This window comes from Phyllopteryx taeniolatus, chromosome 8, assembly GCF_024500385.1.
Source record: "Phyllopteryx taeniolatus isolate TA_2022b chromosome 8, UOR_Ptae_1.2, whole genome shotgun sequence".
NCBI lineage: Eukaryota > Metazoa > Chordata > Actinopteri > Syngnathiformes > Syngnathidae > Phyllopteryx > Phyllopteryx taeniolatus.
This window is the reverse complement of record NC_084509.1, coordinates 31807000-31828144: the sequence shown is the minus strand read 5'-3', so window position 1 is coordinate 31828144 and position 21145 is coordinate 31807000. Positions and strand designations below refer to the sequence as shown.

General features: G+C 41.2%; 1 protein-coding gene across 4 annotated transcripts; it reads left to right on the top strand.

The window, feature by feature from the left end:
- The first annotated feature begins 4776 nt into the window (after positions 1 to 4776).
- On the top strand, positions 4777 to 21027 carry zgc:153184 (uncharacterized protein LOC751652 homolog). Of its 4 annotated transcripts, none has more exons than XM_061782589.1 (7): positions 4777 to 4964; positions 13687 to 13770; positions 13842 to 13913; positions 14362 to 14430; positions 16640 to 16765; positions 17197 to 17424; positions 19100 to 21027. In XM_061782589.1, the coding sequence occupies exons 1-7, from the start codon at positions 4884 to 4886 to the stop codon at positions 19403 to 19405; spliced, it is 966 nt and encodes a 321-aa protein (XP_061638573.1). In that variant the 5' UTR covers positions 4777 to 4883; the 3' UTR covers positions 19406 to 21027. The 4 variants fall into 4 exon arrangements, with proteins under 4 accessions (XP_061638573.1, XP_061638576.1, XP_061638574.1 ...); XM_061782592.1 differs by having other exon boundaries at positions 4782 to 4964; positions 13687 to 13735; XM_061782590.1 differs by lacking the exon at positions 16640 to 16765 and having other exon boundaries at positions 4782 to 4964.
- The last annotated feature ends 118 nt before the right edge of the window (positions 21028 to 21145 follow it).

Below are 21145 nucleotides of genomic sequence, written 5' to 3'. Positions count from 1 at the left end.
TATTACTTAGCCATCCACGTGTTATGTGGAACGTACCATTTTACGTAACGTTTTAATCGTGACTTCAACACAAAACTATCAAAAACTTGAAAGGAGATTTTTTTTTTTTTTAATATGTGGTGTGCCGTGTTTGTTGTGATGCTACTGTTTGTTTGACATACGTTAGCATGTGATAAACGTACGACAATAGGATGGTACCTTTTTTTCCTTTTTTTTTCATTGTGAGTCAACCACAAAACAATACAAATGCATTATCCCCAAAAGGAAATGGAGAAATCGTGGTAATATGTTTGAATTAGCCGTCGGTATGTTGGCATGTGACCGACGGTACCAACCTGACCGTAGCATATTTTCATCTGTGCCAAGGGGGACGGTTTCATCTTGACTCGACCCAAAACTACCAAAATGTTCAGGTCAAGGCGTGCCACGCATTTGTTTGTTATTCGGCCGTCCGTATGTTAGCATTTGACAAAGGTCAAAGACAACAGGACTGTAAGCATTTGTTCTCGTTTCCCATGAGTCGTCGTTGAATTGTGTCGTTAATGTCGTGGCCCTGGACTGTGCACACAGCCCGTCTGATGTTGTCTACATGTTGACATGATTTCACTTCCATTCTTCGTATCGTCGTAATATGAGCGGATTCAGGTTAAGATGATGTCGACGTGCTGCGGTCGTCATTGGGTTCGTTATCACAATATCGATGTCTGCTGCATTTACGATACAGTGGACCCCCGCATATTTGCTGTTCGGCACTCACGCATTCATGTATTTGCTGATTTTTTTCCCTCTCCCAATTTGATTTTTTTTCAAGAAAACGCTTGTGAACAGGATATCCCCCCCCCCCCATTCAAGGATTTGAGGGGCTAAACATAATGGGTGTCAATTCCCCGCTTACCTTGACTGTTGGAGCCCTGTCCGTATCTCCCTGCAAATTAGCCGCTGTCCGCTGCATGTGCGATAATTGCATTTGAAAGCATACGTATACAAATGTGGCACTGTATGTTTGCATTCAAATAAATCTGACCAACAAGAAGAGTGTGTTTGTGTGTGCTTATGCTTGTGTGTGTACACGTTTGGACTACTTTATTTACCAAAGATGTGGTCCCTATTAAAGAAAGTTACATAAAGTATGCACGCGTGCGTGAAAGTGTGCATGTGTGTGGTTGAGCTTGTAAAGAACAGAACAATTTATTTTGTTGACCTCCTTTCTATTTTTATTATATTAACGTTGTCTCAGTCTTGTCTTAAACCTGTACGGGATTGTATTCTTTATTTACTGTATTATTATTTTGAGGATTATTGTTATTAATGTATTTATTTTCTGACCTACCTTGTATTTATTTTTGTATTCCATTTCATCGGATCTGTATCTGTATTTTTGTTGTTGTTGTTATTTCATTATCATTATTAGTATGATATGCCGGCCTTGTTTTGGAAATGTATTTCATTTATTTTCTGTCTTGCATTGGGATTGTAGTTTTAGTTCCCTGTCTTTATTGTGTTTTTAGTGTTATTGTATTTCTTTCTTTGATTCGATTCTATTCTATAGATTTGATGACGAAATGGATGGATGGTCTTGGATGTGGGTTTAATCTCCATCAGCATCTCCTTGTAAACAGCTCCATGTCTGCTCCCCTGCTTTTTTACACGCTGCTTTTGAGGTGAAAAAGCAAACACGCTCTCAAAACCCGAATTTGTCTTGAAAACTGGAAGACGGCGGCGTCGAGAAGATGGCGGCGAGCCGCGTCCCCGCTGACAAGCGCGCATCATTTATCCGCTGCCTAAATGCACTTAGAGGGCCCGTTACTTTGAATATGGTGATGCGGATGGGAGTAATGTAATCACCGGGTCACATTATGTGCGATTCCAGGCACGTACGTGACGGAGACCGACAGAGCCACGGGGCTCAGGTGGCACTCACTGGCAGTGGCGCGCACACGCACGGAGCGCCGGGAGACAGTGTGCCGTGAGTCATCCTCTCCAGGCTGGCACCTCCCGGCAGCATCGTCCATCTGGACCAGATGAGCCGGCGCTGCGAGTCGAAGGTCACGTCCTCCTGAATTGTGGCCAGACCTCCTCTTGGGCTTGTTTGTGTCACCAAAAGTGCCATCGTGCCTCCCCTCGAAACCTTTCGCACATGCCTCTGACACTACAGCGTCTCACAAATACGACCGTTTGGCCTCCAGTGAGCTCAAATCAGATGACTTAGTCTTTGCTTGCTGCTTGGACACAAATCGTTTGGATTTATTGTCTGAAAGATATCATCCATCCATCCAGTACGATGAAGGAGTGGGTAGAAGTGAAATGTTGGGTTTGCAGGGCAGGTAGAGCTGGGCGACATACGCGAAGCAAGGAAAAAGGAAAATGAATTTACAGAAAATGTTGCCGAGGGGAGGGAGCTAGCTGATGAAAAGCAGGTGCCCCGGGACAGAGCCCTGGGGCACATCTGAAGTGACTGGGTAGGGTGGGGTCGGATGAAAAAGATTTCAGCTGAATGCGCTGAGGGTGCTCTTTAAGGTATGACTCAAAGCAGTCTCGGGCGGTGTAGGAGAGTCTATTGAGGAGGATCGGGTGTGAGATGGTCTCAAAAGCCGCACTCAGGTCAAGGAGGATGAGGATCAAAAGTGAAGCGGAGTCAGCTGTGACGAGGCGCTCAACGGTGATTTTTAATGAGGCTGTTTCAGTACTGTGGAGGGGACAAAAACTGGACTGGCAAGGCTCATAGAGGCTGTTCTGTGTTAAATGAGAGTGAACTTGAGTGACGACTACTTTTGCAAGGACTTTGGAATTGAATCAGAATCAGAATCATCTTTATTTGCCAAGTGTGTCCAAAACACACAAGGAATTTGTCTCCGGTAGTTGGAGCCGCTCGACTACGACGACAGACGGTCAATTGACAGAGAAGACTTTGGAGACAGAAAGACATTGACAAAAAACAAAAAAACAATTGTGCAAAAAAGATGCAGAGTCCTCTGGCACTTCGAGCAGTTCGAATGACTAATATCGCAATAGTCCGGTGCGATGAAGGCTAAATTGGAGATGGGGGCGGAGGTTTGTGTAGTTGTTGGGGTCTGGACCAGTTTTTTTCTTTTTTTTTTTTTTTTTTTCAGATTAGGGGGGCAGCTGCAGTTTTGAGTCGTGATCGGACATTACCGATGGAGAGACGATCGCTATACATTATGCGCAATACAACCTTCAGCACCTTGAAGACATGCAATTGTCCTCATGATCACCAGAGGGAGCTCCAGTCAACTCATGTTGGAGCCTGGAGCAGTATTTCTTCACCAAGTACCACATCAAAAAAATGTTTTATAAAAAAATCGCTCCCCATATACCAACAACGTAGAGGAGTAGGCCTGAGTGTTCGTCAAAAACGACACACAGGTTTCATTTCTAAAAAGAAGATTTAATATTATCGTAAGCCGTTGTAACATTATGCATAATTTGAACATAAAATATAAGAACATGAAAATTTTAAAAAACTCAATTTAAACAGTGATAATATTAAAATGAAATAAAACTGTAGCAATATATATAAATATCCCCTTCCCATGAACGACCCACTTCCTGTTTGCCAGATGGACGCAGGAGGAAGCTCACAACAACAACAACACGCGTGATTTTATTTGAGTCCCTTTTTTTGATGTGATCAGGATTGACGGAATGAATTAATGTGACGTAGAATGAATGACACTTCCTGTGTGTGCTCCATATGGTCAGATTGATGTTTGACGGCCAAGCAAGAACTCTGCTGGGTTGCAATGATTCAGTGCGCCCATTTTCCTGTAGGGGGAGCTAAACAGCCAAAGACGAGTTAAAAGACAACTAGCAAATATATTATTTTATTTTTTAAATACACAAGTACGCTAATAAAAAAAATTACAAATACATTTGATTTCATACAAAATTTATGAAATTAAATAATCAAAAATAAAAACATCCAAACTAATACTGTAGATTAAACAATACAAATAACAATAATAAAACAAAACAGTAAAATTACAAAAGATTAATCCATCCAAATTAATATCAATAATAATAATAATAATAATAAAACTAACACACAAATAATGCAAACTAGTAAATGAAAGCATGCAAATAACAATCACAAATAAAACTAATAAAATAATACAAATAACAATAAATATGAACACAAACTAATGGGCAAAATAATACAACTTACAATAGAAAATAATAGGAAACACAAAAATCAAATAATAAATGTAACATTCATAACAAATACAAAGAAATTAATAAAATATTTCAAACTTAAAATAAAAAAATAACTACAAAATAAATGAATACAAATAAAAATAGAATATTGATATGACATAATAAATACAATAAAATACAAACTCTAATGAGAACTAATTGACATTTTTGCATTTTTATGCAATCTTTTTAATCCCTCAAAGTAAAATGTAATAGAATCAAATAAATAAATTACTTCATCTAATGTACTGTCTGAATCTAGTAAATCAAAACTAAATATATACCAAAATATTGTAGCAAAATATTAGAAACAGCTCCCTGTATTTATACATGACCGTACAATAATTGTTAAATGATTTAAAGGAAACAAAAAAACAAAAGAAAACATCATCAAATGAATATTTTGTGATGGTGCCCATCAAAAGTGAGCATGGTTATTTTTGTTAGGATTAGAAAACAGAGAAAACTGTTTTGAAGGAAGTGTAGCTTCTTATTAGTTTTTCTTTTGAAAGTGCTAACAGGAAGTAATATTACTCAAGATGGCGGGCTTGATGGCTCACTGAAGACCAGTGTGAGTAAAAGTCGCCTTCCTCCTCTTCCTCCTCCTCCTTCTTGTCCATGGGGCTCATTTGTGTCCGGATACAAACACACAACTCCACTTTTCTTGTCATATGCACACTGTAACTGCTAGACGTCACGATATTAATCACAAAAAGGGGACCTTCAAGTGTGGGACATTCTCCAGGATGGAGGTAACAACTAAGTTCCTGTCCTTAAAAGGACTTTTTTTTACAATTTGTTTTTAATTATTGCCAATTTCTTCAATGTTAGCCTTTTTTTTCCCCACAATCAAATACGTTTAAAAATATTTTGAGTAAATATAATAAAACTTCAACCAAAAATGTAAACAAATGAAATTAGTTTATCCTATTTTTAACAGGCTTTAGCCCGAGTTCTAAAGCTGACTTTTTGTTTTGCTGTGTATTTGTTTTGTTGTTGTTGTTGTTGTTTTGGATGGAAAAACCTTTTGAAGTTGATTTTCAATGAAACAAAAAAACTGGATGTGTAATTAAAGTAAACAAAACATAGCTATTTTAACTGGTTAAAATAGAAGTCATATCTTAAACACAAATGCTATTTTCGTCGAGCTAGCTAAACCTAGCTTGTGCGTCTTTTTTTAAAAAATGTTTTTTTTTTTTTTTACAAGGCAAAAATTAAAAAAGTTCATTTTGAGTGAAATGTAGATGTGTCAATTAAGTTTACAAAAACATCTCAATACAAATACAATCTAAGATACTATTTTCAATGATAACTGTTCAAGTCCAACCTAGATAAAGCGAGCATGTTTTTTTTTATATATGCAAAGTTTAAAATCTGATTTTGAGTGATAAAAGAAGTTGTGGTAAACAAATCAAAATAAAAATGTATAATAGAGTAAAATGGAATTTAAAATTTAAAAAAGTTTAAAATTGTCTTCGCTACTTGTCGGAAGACGGAACCTTTTGATTACTCCTGCTACCAACGCATTGTACGAAAAAAAGAGCAGGCCTGGAGGATGGTGAGCGAGGAAGTTGGTGTATCTGGTACTGGTTTTGTACAGCTCGGTTGTACTTTACTGTAAACCGGTGACGTTTGGTCTGAATGACGCAAATTCACATTCGGTGTGTACACAACTTCCACGATCAAACTTGCGTAAGTAACGCGAGGCGAAAGTTAGCTTCGCGTTCGGTCTGAACGCAGCATAAACGTTCAGTCAAATAAACTAGCTAGCAGCTGTAGCCTGGAAACGTTCATTCAAATAAACTAGGTAGCCAATTTAGCCTGGGGGAAATGTTTTAAAAATAGCTAGCTCGAAACTTACCCTATAAACTATATGCTAGTTTGCCTGCTCCAGGTATATATTTAAATGAAACATACATTTAAAGTACATGTATGTTTACGATGCACTTTGGTCTGTTAAACTAGTATTTGACTTTTTTTCCATTTTTGTTTGGCTACTCCTCTGTGGTATTTCCCTGCCGGCTTTTCTAGGAGCCTCCTCCCTATAACGGCAAAACAAGATCTTTTTTTTTCCTTTTTCAAAGTTAGTCCCTAGTGTTTACTGTGTGTCATGAGGGGCCGGCCGGCACCGCCCTGCAGCACGTGAGCCATCACATTAGCCACTGGATCTGATCGGAACACCAGATTCTCGGGGTTGGTGAATAATGTTGGCAATGCTGGAGAAATCAAGTACATTCCTCCTAATGTTGCGTCATGAGAAGTCATTTAACTTGTTTTGGATCCATTAACGCTTCGGATGGAGTGTGTTTACAGGGTGGATGCCTGTACTCTAATAGGAAACACACACGACATCAGGGGGCAGATGACAGTGAAGCTTTCCTGAGTTAACACAATAATGTGTACGATCAAACAATATTGAAGTTTTTTTTTTTTTTTTTATTTTTTTTAGGAAAACGCAACATGGATAGTTTGTATTTTTTAAGCGGTGATGGACAAACACGACGACGGTCTCCCATTTTCCTCAAACGCCTCCTTTTGCTTCCAAAAAAAGTATCCCGCCAACCACATTAATGTTCTATTTCTACCATGTGGAGGGCCAGACAACAGTTGAGCTACAGTATGTGACTGGATTTGTGGTCAGGGGGTGGGGGAACCCTCGTTATTTCCCCGCTGTGGGGGTGTTCTTGAGGAGAATCCTGCAACCTGCCGGCGCGCTACTCAAGTCAAGTCCAATTCTGTGAAGCTTTTCCAAAAGTGAGAAGAGGGTCTGAAGTATTTAATGGGGCTGTTTTTGCGCTCTGCTGCCATCGGAACCTTTGAGTCGCTGAGGAGTTGGGTCAGGACGTTTGCATGTTCATTTAGGTCCTGTGTTATGGACTGAACCCTGCTGCGAAAAGCGGAAATCCTCCATTAACTGACGCCCCATTTAAAAGGTTTAGAATTGCCTGTACATAACAAGATGGCGGCAAAGCACGACTTTTGTTTAAATGAAGCTTCTCACCTCACTTCAATATTGTCACTTAGAAAATTTTTTTTTGGTGTCAAGGAAGTATGTGGAAGTGATACATTTTGACTCTTCTAAAACTGAGCTCTGTTTAGTCCGGGTTGTTAGCGGAAGTTACGGGTAGTCTTTGTGGCATTGTGTGTTTTTGCGCTGCTGAGTGGCTATTAAAAAGCTCAAGCTGACAGGCGGCGGCGGTCTCGATTTTGCTATTTTTACAGGTTGTAAAGGATCCACTTTTTTTTTCTTCTTTAAATTAAGTAACCGTAAGCCATTCATTTTGGGGGGTAAATGGCTTACAATGACATTAAAATGTTTAGGAATCCTAGTTTTCCAATTTACATTTCTTTTAAAATAGGCAAATTTAGGTGTTGTGTCGATAACTTGCCTTTTTCACTATTTCATACTGAAGCAAAACAGCGGTGACGACGCTCTATAACTTCTGCTAACAATTTTGGCTAAACTTAACTCCACCCTGACATACAAAGATCTTCGACGACAATGACTACTTTCCTATTAACCTGGGCTTTGGGGCTATCTTGTGGCATCCCAGGGTGTTAGAGAAAGAGCACAAACGGAGGAAAGCTTTCAGAGAATAGTTTAGAATAGGTTAAAAAAAATAGGTGAATTTTGAATACTGGGGGATTACTGTATACTTTTGTGATACTGCCATCTACAGGTGTGGCACACATACTACAGCCTTTTTAGTCACCTAAAAAACATACCTCAAAGTGAACACGTAATGTGTTTTCTTCCCTTGCTATCAGCAAAAAGTCGAACCTTAAGCCTTGCGAGTTTCCGTGAAAAGCCCGGTATGGTGCTCAGAGATAGTCGGGGTGGGAACCGCAGAGCGGATAAGGAGGCTCCGAGGGGGGGGGAGACCCTGAAGGGGCCGCTATTGAGGGATGACAAGCAACGACGTGCCGTCAGCTTTCCAAAGTCAATCTGCGGGTCATTGTAGAGCTGAGAGACAGCTCCGGGAAGAGGAAATGTTGTTATCTCCACTTTGTCACTGGCCCCCTTCTCAAGCAGCCGCTACTCTAAAATGTGTCAACCAGCCGCTCGGTGTTACCTTTTTGGGTCGGACGATCGCAAATGCGTAGAATCAGTACTTCCACTCTGTAGCTCAAAGTAAAGACACGCTTGACTACTTCCAAGACAGGGACCCAAGGGGTCAGTATTGTTTTACTTGAGGATTTGATCTGCTTGTTTATTAAAATGAACGTCAGTTCAGATATTTGCAAACAAAAAATAAAAAAATCATTCCTCCTGGTGTGTTTGTCGAGTTCCAAACTGTTTTCATTCAAAAATATTTTTCTCCATGCAAAAATGTTGTAAAGTGCATGAATTCATTTCAGGCTCAACGTGATACCGTCATAAAATCCTGACAATCTGTACAGGCCATCTTTTGAATTGAACATAAAAGGATGTTTAGAAACATAGACTGGAAGTCACAGAAAGGTATAGAGGTGGATATCTTCATTCATGGCTCCAGGTTGCAACAGAGATACCGAAGCCTAGTGGTTAACACTTTTGCCTCACAGTTCTGAGGTACGTGGTTGGCGGTTCAAATCTCGGCTTTGGCCTTCCGGTGTGGAGTTTGAATGCCTGTGGAGAAAATGTCCCGTTTTGTTAGCTAGCATCCATGCTATTCATTAGCATTATGCTTTATGCAACTTGCTAATTAGATGAGCATCTGGTGGGTGGAAATTAAATTGTCTATGTAATTAGTGTTGAATGGATTATCTGGTTTATATTGTAATGCAGAGCCAGATGTTTCCAATGTTATAGAAACTTCCATTTTTTGTTCAGGGGTTATTGTCACACTTTCACTCGAGATGATAAAATACAAAACACGTTTATGGCATTAATTCTTCTTCAGATTCTTCAAAATATTGTTACAGTTTGAAGGCAATTTCAGTCTTTCTATTCTCTGACCCCTAACGAATCATTAAATCACAAAATTCCCGACCTACAAAGCTCTTCATACAGTCGAGATGTACTGTACGTTGTCAAACGGCACAAGAAAGCGTGCTCACTTACTGTCGTATTTACTTCTGTTTGTCATTTCATAGTTTATATATTTAAGGTTTACAGTGTTTTTACTGTAAATTAGCATAAATTAGTGATGGACTATGGCTTATTCCTTTGTAAACAGAGACCCCCCCCCCCCGTATCCTATCAGTTTTCTTTCTACCGTTCTGTAAGTACATAGCTACAATTTTCATTGTCGTTAAAATTCAGATAATCTGGCGGTCATGTTAGTGTGAGTGCTGACAGATTGAGTTAATGACTGAAGAACAAGCGCTTTGCCAAAAAAACCAACATCTTTTACCTTTTTTTGACCAGTGGATTTATGCAAACAAGGCCCCAGGCTCTTGAGCCAAGCATCATTTTTTTGTATCAGCTCGACTTAGATTTCAAGGCGCGCTGCTTTCATATCCATCGAGATTGTCGGAAAAGCCGCAGCAGGAGACAATTGACGGCACTGTGTGGTCCTCTGCCGGGTCATACGGGAAAACCTCACGCGCATGTCGATAAAACAAGACGCCTCCCGCGGGGGCTTCGAATTGATCTTGTGATGAAGAAAGCTTATCGAAGGTTTTCCCAGGAGGTGGGGCTTCATCTGGAAAAAGACTGTAAATCGGGATTGCTTGCTGGAGAGTCTCTGACGTCTAAAGAAATCTGCATGAAAAGTGCCCCATATTTGGACTAAAATGATACAATGGGGTTTCTTGAACATGTTCCAAAGTGGTGCGTATGACAGGAAGCACGGTCAAACTTCAACAGTGTCAGCAGTGTTATTTGTTCATGTGATTTGTCTGCTGTTTGACAATTTAATGGAATCGAACATTCCGCAAATCGCCTCAAGTCAGCAAATTCCCGCTGTGTCACCGTATCGAAGACATCTTTTTTAATGCCTTCTTTCTTCTTTGCGACTAAGGTCAGAGAGATTTTTCTATTGCGCAACATCATAAGCAAAACATTTTTATTGTGTCAGTTGTTTCAATCGGTGGCCAATCAGAGGCCATTTCAGTTCAGGCCTTATAAATAAATACGGTGATGCAGCTTTAATTGTGTGTGTGTGTGTGTATCCTGGTGAAAATTTGCCTCGAAAACAAGTTTGAAAAATCAACACGAAATTTAGTTGACATCTATTATAACAGAAAAGTCATGAAACTCGGGGACCCAGACAGGAAATTGAACAGGAAGTCAGACATTTTGGTTTGAAGCAACCATTTTCGGCGGACTCCTACAACGAAATTCGCCCAAATGATTCCCAATAAGGCGCAAGTATACGAATTACTGGAGATGGGCGACGCTAAATTGCAAAGCTTTTTGGCCTACGGCATCTAATGTGGGCGCAGCGTGGCGTGCTGTGATATGCCGTGACGTATTTGTCAACATCCGAATTGGCTGATACCTTTTCCCATGGTTTCCTTATATAGACGCGCTTTGTCGCAGGCTGCGTTTTTAGTATGTTCCAGATGTACTCAGGCCCATCCAGGGACCCCTGCGTCCCAGGGGGCCAGACGAGAGTGGGGGTTAGGCAGCAGAACGGCAGGCCCGGCCGGCAGCCAGGCTTTTGTTCCGGGGGCTTTTTCCCAGGCCCGTCCTGCCCCCAGGAATAGTCTGACCAGCTCTCTCCCGCGGCTGACCGCAAATTCCCACTCGAGCTCCGCATACCGTACACGCAGCTGATTGCTTAATATGGCTCGTCGATAAGAGGGTCGGTCGGGCATGTGCTGATAAGGGCAAGATGTATGGCAAAGTATGTTATCAAACATATGGGTTTGCTAAGAAAAAACCAAAAAAACAACAATGACACATTCAAACAGGCTAAGATCATCACAACTCGGGAACGTCAGAATTGTCTGTCATGATTTTTGAACGATCTCAACACAATAGCGCCTTTGCAGCAGTCAACACTCGACTCAAGCGGACTGTTTTGGCTATTAATATTGTTACTGCCTATTAAAGCATTGTTACTGCCTTACTGTTCATAAAAGCAATGCTCGTCTTTGCTTTTATTTTCTCTTCATATAGACTAAAGTTGACAAAGAAAGTGGGAATCAGCGTGTCAGCCGTGAAAGTGTTCAAAGCATTTGTAGGCTCCACAACAGGTAGTCAACACCCCAAACATTTTTAGACCGTCCGGAGTTGAAGAGTTTTTTTTAGAAAGAGTTTAAGCTTTTGAACCTCTTTTCTATTAATTGTGACAAAGGTTAAACTACACATTCAAACTGAATTGTGACTTTCTTGAACACACAATCCGATTGTTTGGCTGGAAGGAAAGCGTTAAAGAGTTAAGAGGGGTGGGTGGTCCCGGGGCGTTATTCTGGGCCCTGGTTCAGGGCGTCGGCGGCGGACGCTCTGATGTCATGCGTTTGGGTGGCGGTGGTGAGGTCATGTTGACAACATGACTGGGGGGTGGGGGGAATTTGAAAACGGCAAAATAAAGCTCGTGATTCAAACGTGTGTGTATCTAGCTCAGGAGATAGTTTATGTGTACGTCGCCGTGGGTTACACTGCAAAATGTGTGTGCGGGCATGGAAGGGAGGCGAGCGTTCTCACCTAAGAATTGGAGGCCTGCGTTTTGTGGCAGTCAACAAAACAAACGCGCCCATGAAATCTCCATGCTGCTCTTTTTGCTTGTAGCCAACTTATCGACGAGAGGCGATAAAGAGTGGTGATGATGAACAGCTGTGGTACCCGAGTGAGAGAGAGGGTCTCACTTCCTGTGGACAAAATCGATATGTATGTGATAATATGACAAAAAGATGAAATGCACCACACTCACAAGAGATGCTGGTTATGAAACATTCATGCATGCAGATTGCTACAGGTGTGCTTTGTTTTGCTAGCTGGACTTGACTTGCTCTGACCGCCGAATCAGAGGATGGAAAAATGCTGATGTTAATGTTGGCCGGCTAGCCGTCCCTCTGAGGTGAATTTGAAAATCTGATTGGTTAAAGAAACAGTCCCATTGCTGATGTAGTTGGCCAGCACTACTGCTTCTGAAGACTCTGGGCCGAACACATAACATTGGAAATCGAATTGAACAAATATTCTCACATCCACATGCACATGTTGGAGCTTACAAGTACTACAGCCAAGAGAAATGCTGCAAAATGTTTTGCAACATTATTTGTAATTAAAACAAATATTTGTACCAGATTTTTAAACTTGGAAAAATCTGTCATTTTTTACACACAACGTCACAAAAGGGATAGAGGGGGTAGATCAGAATCCGAATCAGAATCATCTTTATTTGCCAAGTATGTCCAAAACACACAAGGAATTTGTCTCCGGTAGTTGGAGCCGCTCTAGTACAACAAGAGACAGTCATTTTACAGAACACTTTGGAGACATAAAGACATTGACAAAAAACAAAAAACAATTGTGCAAAAAGATGCAGAGTCCTCTAGCACTTCGAGCAGTTCCAATGACTAATATCGCAATAGTCCGGTGCAATGAGCATTGTGCAAAGGGCGCCGAGACTTCAAGGAGTGGATGCGCTTTCAAGTGACGAGTAGTGCGATCATCTGGGACAATGTCGATTGTGCAAATGTTACGGATACTCCTCAATCAGTGTCCGAATGGAGCAGATGCTACTCTGGCATGAGTGGCCACTATATGCAAATAGTGCAGCATGGCGAGACAACTACAGCGAAATGTGACCACGAATGCGAATAACAATCATTTAGAAAATGTGTAATCAAAATTACTATGGCCAATATTTGTATTTTTTTTTTTACATTAAATAATGTGTTTCTATTTAAAAACAACAACAACAGCAACATTACAATGGGTCAATTTGACCTCCAACATAACAGGAGGGTGTTAAACAGCCTGAATTTGGCATTAGTGCCATGGAGTTGCATTTGGAAATAAAGACACGCAGGTATGAAAATGGATGAATGGAAATCTATATTGTTGTTGTTATATACACGGTGTGTATATATGTAAAAAAAGAACACATTTTAAGATGCATTTTTTTTCACTCTGAGAGCTTTCCTGCTTCTCCCTGCGGTGGCAACACAATTAGCAGAGTGAGGGATCAAAGAAAATTATACATACAATTATCACATATTACTAAAAAAAAAATCTGATTTTAAATTAAAATCAGTCTTTTTTTGGCATTGTTTATATAATGTACTGTACTGTGCAAAAGTCAAGCACATTGTCGTTTTTATGGGTGTTTTCACAGTGGTCATAGTGACATCATTTAACATGAAATAATAATGACCTTACTTATATTTTTTAAAGAGACATTAATATAGAATATGTACAAGTCAATCAGAAAATCAATTCTTGTCTTGTCATTTCTGAAATGTGCTCATTTTTCTTATGTTATTTGGCAGCCGTTTTGGGCAGACTGTCCATTTTCGGTCTCAGAAGCATTCAAGGTCATTTAAGGACAATAACATGAATGTTGTTTTCTCGTCTTGTATGCTTTGTGGCCCACCAAGGATTCTCCATCCAAGCTATCGGTGGCCGAGCTGGCTGGCAGGTTCAAAGGTCATATACTACCCATGCCCACTGCACATGACGAGGTTAGACCGTTTAAAATCTTTTACCGGAGCTATACGTATTTGTGCTTCGATCTTTTTCTCTTTTTCTGCAGTCTCCATTTCGACGAAAACCTCCATGTTCGCTGAGGTTTCCAGTTCGAGAAGGTGACGTGCAAGGATCCGATGTGAGTTATTTTTATGACTTTCGTGATGCACCTCACAAGAAATAATATGTTACAGCATTTTATTCTTGGTCATGATGGTGTTACCTGGAGACGCTAGTATTTTTTGAGTTGGTATTAAGTGTAAAAAAAAAAAAAAAAAAAAAAAAAAAGTTTAGGAACCACTGAATAGACAATTATTATCATGATATTCTTGGTCTAGATCAAAATTGAGCAGGAACATCCTACGGGTACATGGAAAATTAACAGTACAATATGTAAACGTTAAGTAACATCTGGAAATGTGATTAATAAATGCCTCCCCCAGCTGCAATTAAATTAACTCATTCACTGCCAGCCTTCCCAGTTAACATGGATATTTGACTTCTAAAGCCGTCAATGGAGGTGAATGTGTGTTAATCAATTTCTGTATACAACATGAAAGCGTTCATGATTGTGTTTTGTTTTCCAGACAAACACAGTTTCCACAAGTCCGATTCAAATCAGGATGAAGAGCTCCAACATCATTGAGAGACTTCAGGTACTGCACTTTGAACGCTAAAAGCCATTACTGCCATCTGCTGTTCAAGCACTGCCACAACTTTAGGTTTGAGAGGGGTTGAGAAGGGTGATGGGGTTGGATGGAGCGCTTGTCCCCGATGAGCTCAGATTAATGAGCTAATAATGGGATCACGGGGCCCGCAGGGTTCTTGAGCAAGGCTCTAACTCGCCAGCGTTGTCACACGCAGCGTGGCAGCCATGGGACAAAAGGGCTGCCGCTTCTCCCTTTTCTTCTTTTCGCCTGTGCAGGTAGGTTTTCCAGTGGTTAAATAGTTGGGAAATTTTGCTTTCATTCACTGTATGCATGTTATAGAGCAAGGCTTTCACATTTGTTTTGGTATCAGGACACATTGTGGATATGGTTTCCCTCAGAGGGCCTTTGTGACTGGAAAAAAAACATGTACAGACTGTACATAGCGACCTATACACAGGCATTGACTGTATAGACCTGTAGAAATAGACACTCATGTCGACATATATTTACATACCCTACCACACTGTCTATACTACATATGCAATTTAATAACTGCCAAAGCACTTCTGGTTAGACGCAATCTGCATTTTGTTGCCTTGTGCTTGTGTAATGACAATGAATTTGAATCTAATCTAATCTAATCCAGTTTACAGTACACAGGGTTACCCCTGCAATTGAGGGTTTATGTACTGTAGATACACAACACATTTAATTAGAAATCTGAAATCACTCAAATATTAAATTATTCTTCAAGTTATGTTGGGAAAGAATTTAGTGGAAATAAAGTGCTTGTAATGTCTGTCAAAAGTGATCAAAAATTGCAATTTCTTCTTGCCAAAATGAAAATAACACAGCCATGAAGTAGACACACTTTCTTTGCTGTAGTGATGTGTTGGACTAGATTTGACGAGTATGCCACCTCTGTAATAGTGGATTATTTAGTCTCTGTCTTCCTCCCAAATCATATCAAATAGATGTCTGGAGGTTGACGAGTGAATGGTTAGCATTAATTTGACCAGAGGAAACCGGGGTGATACATTGGATTCATAGTTGATGGTTATTCATGCGCAAAACATAATCCTTTTTATCAGGATCCGACAGTTTAAAACTCATTTGAATGATTATTGACATTATTAAAGGAAACGAAGGAAAAATCATGCAGCATTAGACACATGAGTCTGAGTGAGACAAGCAACAACAATGTAGAAGAATGAGGTGGTTCTGTGGTTCCGGCGAATCCCCGCCTATTCGCAGTTCGCTATTCACAGAGCGGAATCAGAATCCTCTTTATTGCCAAGTATGTCAAAAAAGGAATTTGTCTGTAGTTGGAGCCGCTCTGGTATGACAATAGACACCCATTTTGACAGTCAATACTTTAAGACGTAAAACATAAACACACATGACGGAGAGTCACTTAGCCGCTAGCAATTTAATGGCAAGAGGGAAGAAGCTGTTGGAATGTCTGCTGGTTTTAGTTTGCATTGTTCGATAGCGCCTACCTGAGGGAAGGAACTGGAAGAGGTGGTGACCAGGATGTGGAGGGTCCAAGAGCATTTTTCATGGTCTTGTCTTAGTTCTGGCAGCGTGCAAGTCCTCAAGGGTGGGTAGGAGGGTACCGACGATTTTTCCGGCAGTCCTAATTGTCCCTTGCCGTCGGAGTTTGTCCTTTTTTGTGGCAGCACCAAACCAGACTGTGAGGGATGAACACAGGACTGATTCAATGACTGCTGTGGAGAACTGCCCCAACAGCTCCTGTGGCAGCCCGTGCTCCCTCAGAAGCCGCAGGAAGTACATTCTCTGCTGGGTCTTTTTGAGGATGGAGTTGGAGCACTTCGGGTCCTGAGAGACTGTGATTCCCAGGAACTTGAAGGTCTCGACGGTTGACACAGGTCAGTTGGACAGCGTGAGGCGCAGCTGTCGCGAAGGGTGTTTTCTGAAGTCCACGATCATCTCCACTGTCTTGAGCTTGTTCAGCTCCAGGTTGTCAGCTTCCTGTCCATATGCAGACTCGTCCCCGTCTTTGATGAACACATGACTGTGGTGTCGTCTGCAAACTTCAGGAGTTTGACGGCCGGTTGCGTTGAGGTGCAGTCGTTGACGTAGAGAGAGAGAAGAGCAGCGGAGAGAGGACACATCCTTGGGCCGCCCCGGTGATGGTGGTGCGTGTAGATGAGGTGGTGTCCCCCGGCCTCACCTGCTGTGTCCTGCCCGTCAGGAAGCTGTAAATCCACTGGCAGATGACAGGCGAAACGTTGAGCTGGAGAAGCTTGGAGGAGAGGAGTTCGGGGATGATGGTGATGGTGTTGAACGCAGAGCTGAAGTCCACAAACTGGATCCTCGCGTAGGTCCCCGCGCCGTCGAGGTGTTCTAGGATGATCGATAGTCCATGTCAGATTGCCATGACCTAGATGACTGAGAATCTACGTAGACATAAAAAAAATGAAATAAAATTAGCAAGGACAATTGTATTTGTATTAATATTGTGGACCTACATTAAAAATAACTTAGCCAATTAGCCTTGGCGAATAGAAAAGTAGTAATTGATCTCAGCTCGACTGAGAAACTGACATATTTGGATGTTGGGGAGAGAATAATGTTAGCCTAAGTTGTTAGTATGTATACTCTTAGTAAGAAGATTTTATACGAGATGAGACTGAGGGCCACTGTCGCCAAGTGGAGGCGTTGTGCATTTTTGTCAATTCTAGTATTGTTAGCAAGTCAAGCCACAGTGATAAAGGAGCATGAATTGTTTGCCCGCCGTTTCCCCCACAGGCCAACCTCGCTCTGTCGCCCACCACCCTGCTGCCATCGCCCAAGGGCGCAGAGTTGAACCGGCAGCCTGATTCGCCGCCGCCACCCCTCGCCGCCGTCGGAACCACCGTGTCCCCGCTTAGCCCCGACCTGCAGCCCGCCCAGCTGTCCGTCGAGGAGCAGGAGCAGGAGGAGCCCGTCAGCTTCAACAGCACTCCTGAAGGTGCCACGCTCCCCAGCTTCCACAAGGTGACATCACCCCTCCCACTTAAACATATTGTAAACAGTGTCTGAAGCACAGACTTACATTTACAACCTAAATTCTAATATTTGTCCCATGGAAATATGTTTGTTTATTCCCAATAGTCTATTATCTTAATTTCTTGTTGTTGCTGCTGTTTTTGTGTTCAGACCAAATCCCTGTCCAATATAAATGTAGTGCTTTGGCACCATCTTGTGGCCTCATGGTGCCAAGCAACTACTGTTTGTTGACGTGAGGGGAGGAGCAATTGTAAACCTCTTTCGGGGAGGGCGTCAGTTACTTACGGATTTTCGCTATTGGCGACAGGGCTCGGTCGCTATCCCTCCTCAGAGGGCCGGCTACCCGGCCCACAATAACGGCAACATTTTTCTGCCTTTTGATTGGTTGGTCAGAGCGAGCCACTTTCAACTAGCAAAGCACGTCTGTAAGCGATCTGCACACATAATACATTGAATAATCCACATCTCTGGTAAGTATAATGTATTTTATTTAAGTTTCTATTTTTATAATATATAAATATGTTATACATTTATGAACTGTTATATTTTAATTTTATGTAGTCTTTATGTTTTGTACATTTGCTACACGATAGTGTTGGTAGTTAGAGGATGATTAAATCGGGTAAATCCCCACTGATGGCCCAGGTACCAAATGCACTGCCCCCCCCCCCCCCCCCCCCCCCCCCAAAAAAAAAGATTTTCTAGCTAATGAATTGCCTCGTGTATTTTAACTGCACACGTGTACTACTAGAGGTATTTTCTTTCGTCACCTTGACACGGACACGCCTGCCAGGCTATTGGCAGAGCGAACGGTGACGCCGCAGGGCGGTCATGGCGTGTTAGTTTAGCGGATGTCACACACCTCAGATTAGCTTCAGAGGCGTGCAACAATGAAGACGTAATCCTATTAGTGTTTTTAGCGTTACTCCGGGTGGGAGCATTTGCGAAGCTCTCACTCACACACAAAACACTTGGCACTAACGAATGAGTTAATGCTAAAAATTGATTGCAATGATTTTTTAACACTGCTTTTCGTACAATTGAACTTATTTTTGTATAACTAAGTCGTTTTATTTGTTGTTGCACTTTGTTGTTCTTGCACGACAAATGTTTGCAGTGCCCCATGACAAAATTTGTTGTAAATAGTCTTTGATGTCCTTTTATCGGGTTTAGAAGCTAATTAGGTTGGAAATGCACAGAATGCCCTTTTTCAAGCTATCCTCGTTGGTCTTTTACACCTGGCAGCTGAGACGGCCCGGATTTCTCATATTTCGATACGTAAATAAGCCTTGCCTTGATTAAAATATGGCAAACAGCTTTGCTCTGATTGGTCCTTGGCGATATCACAGCCTCTTGTGGCGGCCAAGCAATCATCGTGACATCGAGTTTGGATCCCTCGATGTGGTCTTACCATTGTGAAGCTGAATTCTTTATCAGTATTGTATAAATCATCCCCAGTCCCGTCTTGTAGCTGAATGTGCTACCTTTTGAGATTAAAACCCACATCAGGCCGGCAATAGATAATGTAAACAACACTGCAGAGGAGGCATACGAATGAACACTAATCAATACGATTGGCAGAAATAGAGGCCCCAAAAATCAACTCCCGAGTCTTGGGCCTCACCTCATTGTCAATTGAGTGAACCTTTCCCACGTCTCACAGACTCGAGTACGGCTGTCGTTCAAGAGGCGTCCGCCCAGCAGACAACACAGGAGGTCGGCGGGGGAGGAGGCGTCGCTCTTCCGGTCGCCGAGTGAGCTGCGCTCGCCCGAAGCCAACGGGGACGCCCTTTTACAATGCGCGGACCGGGTCACTCTTGAAGAAGGCGAGGATGACAAGGGGGAGCCCAGGGACAGTGAGGAGGAGCAGGGGGCGCGAGCAAAGGCACCCCCAGAGGACGAAGAGGAGACTCGGGCGGAGGAAGTGCGCCGGACCCACCAGATGGATGGACTGATGGGTGAACTGTGACTGCAAAAAAAAACACGCAAAAGATTTTGGAATATTTAACTGCTTTGACTAATAAGGCAACTTGCCTGCTCTGACGCCCTCGGCTGGCGCTTTATAGAACAGGTCCTCAAGTCTATATGTGGATTATATACTGTACATTGCTGTTGATCGAGTACAAAGGAGTACTAGGGCCACCCTGAAAAGAAAAGAAAGAATGAAGTTGTAATCTTACGAGGAAAAAGTAGTATTTTTTTTTTCGAAATAAAAAGTTATCTCTTTCATAGTTTAGTCGTAATTTTAAGAAAATAAATGACTTTTACATCTTTTTCCCCTCAAAAACATATAACTTTATTTTCTTAATATCACGACTTGTATCTCAAAAATATAACTTTATTCTTGTATTATAACAACTTTAACAACTTTTTTTTTCCTCAAACGTTTCTCCTTGAACATGTATGATTTCATTCTTCTAATATTATGAGTTTTATTCTCAGAAATATTCAACTTTTTTTTCTTGAAAGTAAACAATTTCTTCAATGAAAATATATTATTTGTATTGCAATTTCAATCTTGGAAATATACATGTTTTTTTCCTGAAAGTACACCAATTTATTTTTTGGGGAAAATACATGATTTTATTCTTGTAATTTGCAACATGTCTTGAAAATATCCACATTTTCTTTCTCGAAAATATATTTATTTTGCACTACACTAGTATTTACAACTTCTATCTCAACGATATATGTTTTTCATGAAAATACAGTTTTCAACTTTTTTCTTTCGATATTTTAGTGTATTTTTGTTTTCTTTTCAGTGTGGCCTTAACACTCCTTCGTAACAAAAAAACTAGATGTATTTTTGTTTGGCTGAGAGAACAAATATTTTGGACTTCCATCCATCCATCCATTTTCTGAGCCGCTTCTCCTCAAGCGGGTCGCGGGCGTGCTGGAGCCTATCCCAGCTGTCATCGGGCAGGAGGCGGGGTACACCCTGAACTGGTTGCCAGCCAATCGCAGGGCACATAGAAACAAACAACCATTCGCACTCACAGTCATGCCTACGGGCAATTTAGCGTCTCCAATGAATGCATGTTTTTGGGATGTGGGAGGAAACCGGAGTGCCCGGAGAAAACCCACGCAGGCACGGGGAGAACATGCCAACTCCACACAGGCGGGGATGGGGATTGAACCCCGCACCTCAGAACTGTGAGGCTGACGCGCTAACCAGTCGTCCACCGTGCCGCCTATTTTGGACTTGTATATAATAAATATTTTAAGAGACATAAATGTATAAAAAAAAAACTCCCACTGGTATTATGTGCTTTTCTTGCATAGTTTTTCATGTGTGTAATTTTCTGCTTGTCTTTAATTTTAATACATATCAGGCTGGACTCCGGCTATTGGAAGCCATGCACAATAATAAACAGTTTCCTGTTTGTGTTACATAAAAATCGGTCTTCAAATGTATTCTGATCCTAAATTTAAATTCTACAAAAAAAAAAAATAATAAAATAAAATACATGGGTCACGTTGATACAATTGGTACAATGCTAGTGATGTAATGTTACATTCTTTCAGCTGTAATTAACTCGCCTTCCTAAAACGATACTGAATCATTTGCTGCAATAAAGATTTTTTTCCGTGCTTTATAAATCATTGGCTTAGCAAACAACAATACAAGCCTGATTTAAAAAAAATAAAAAATCAAATCAAATTCAAATTAAAAGCAAATTGCCGTCACTTGGTATTTGCACAGCAACAC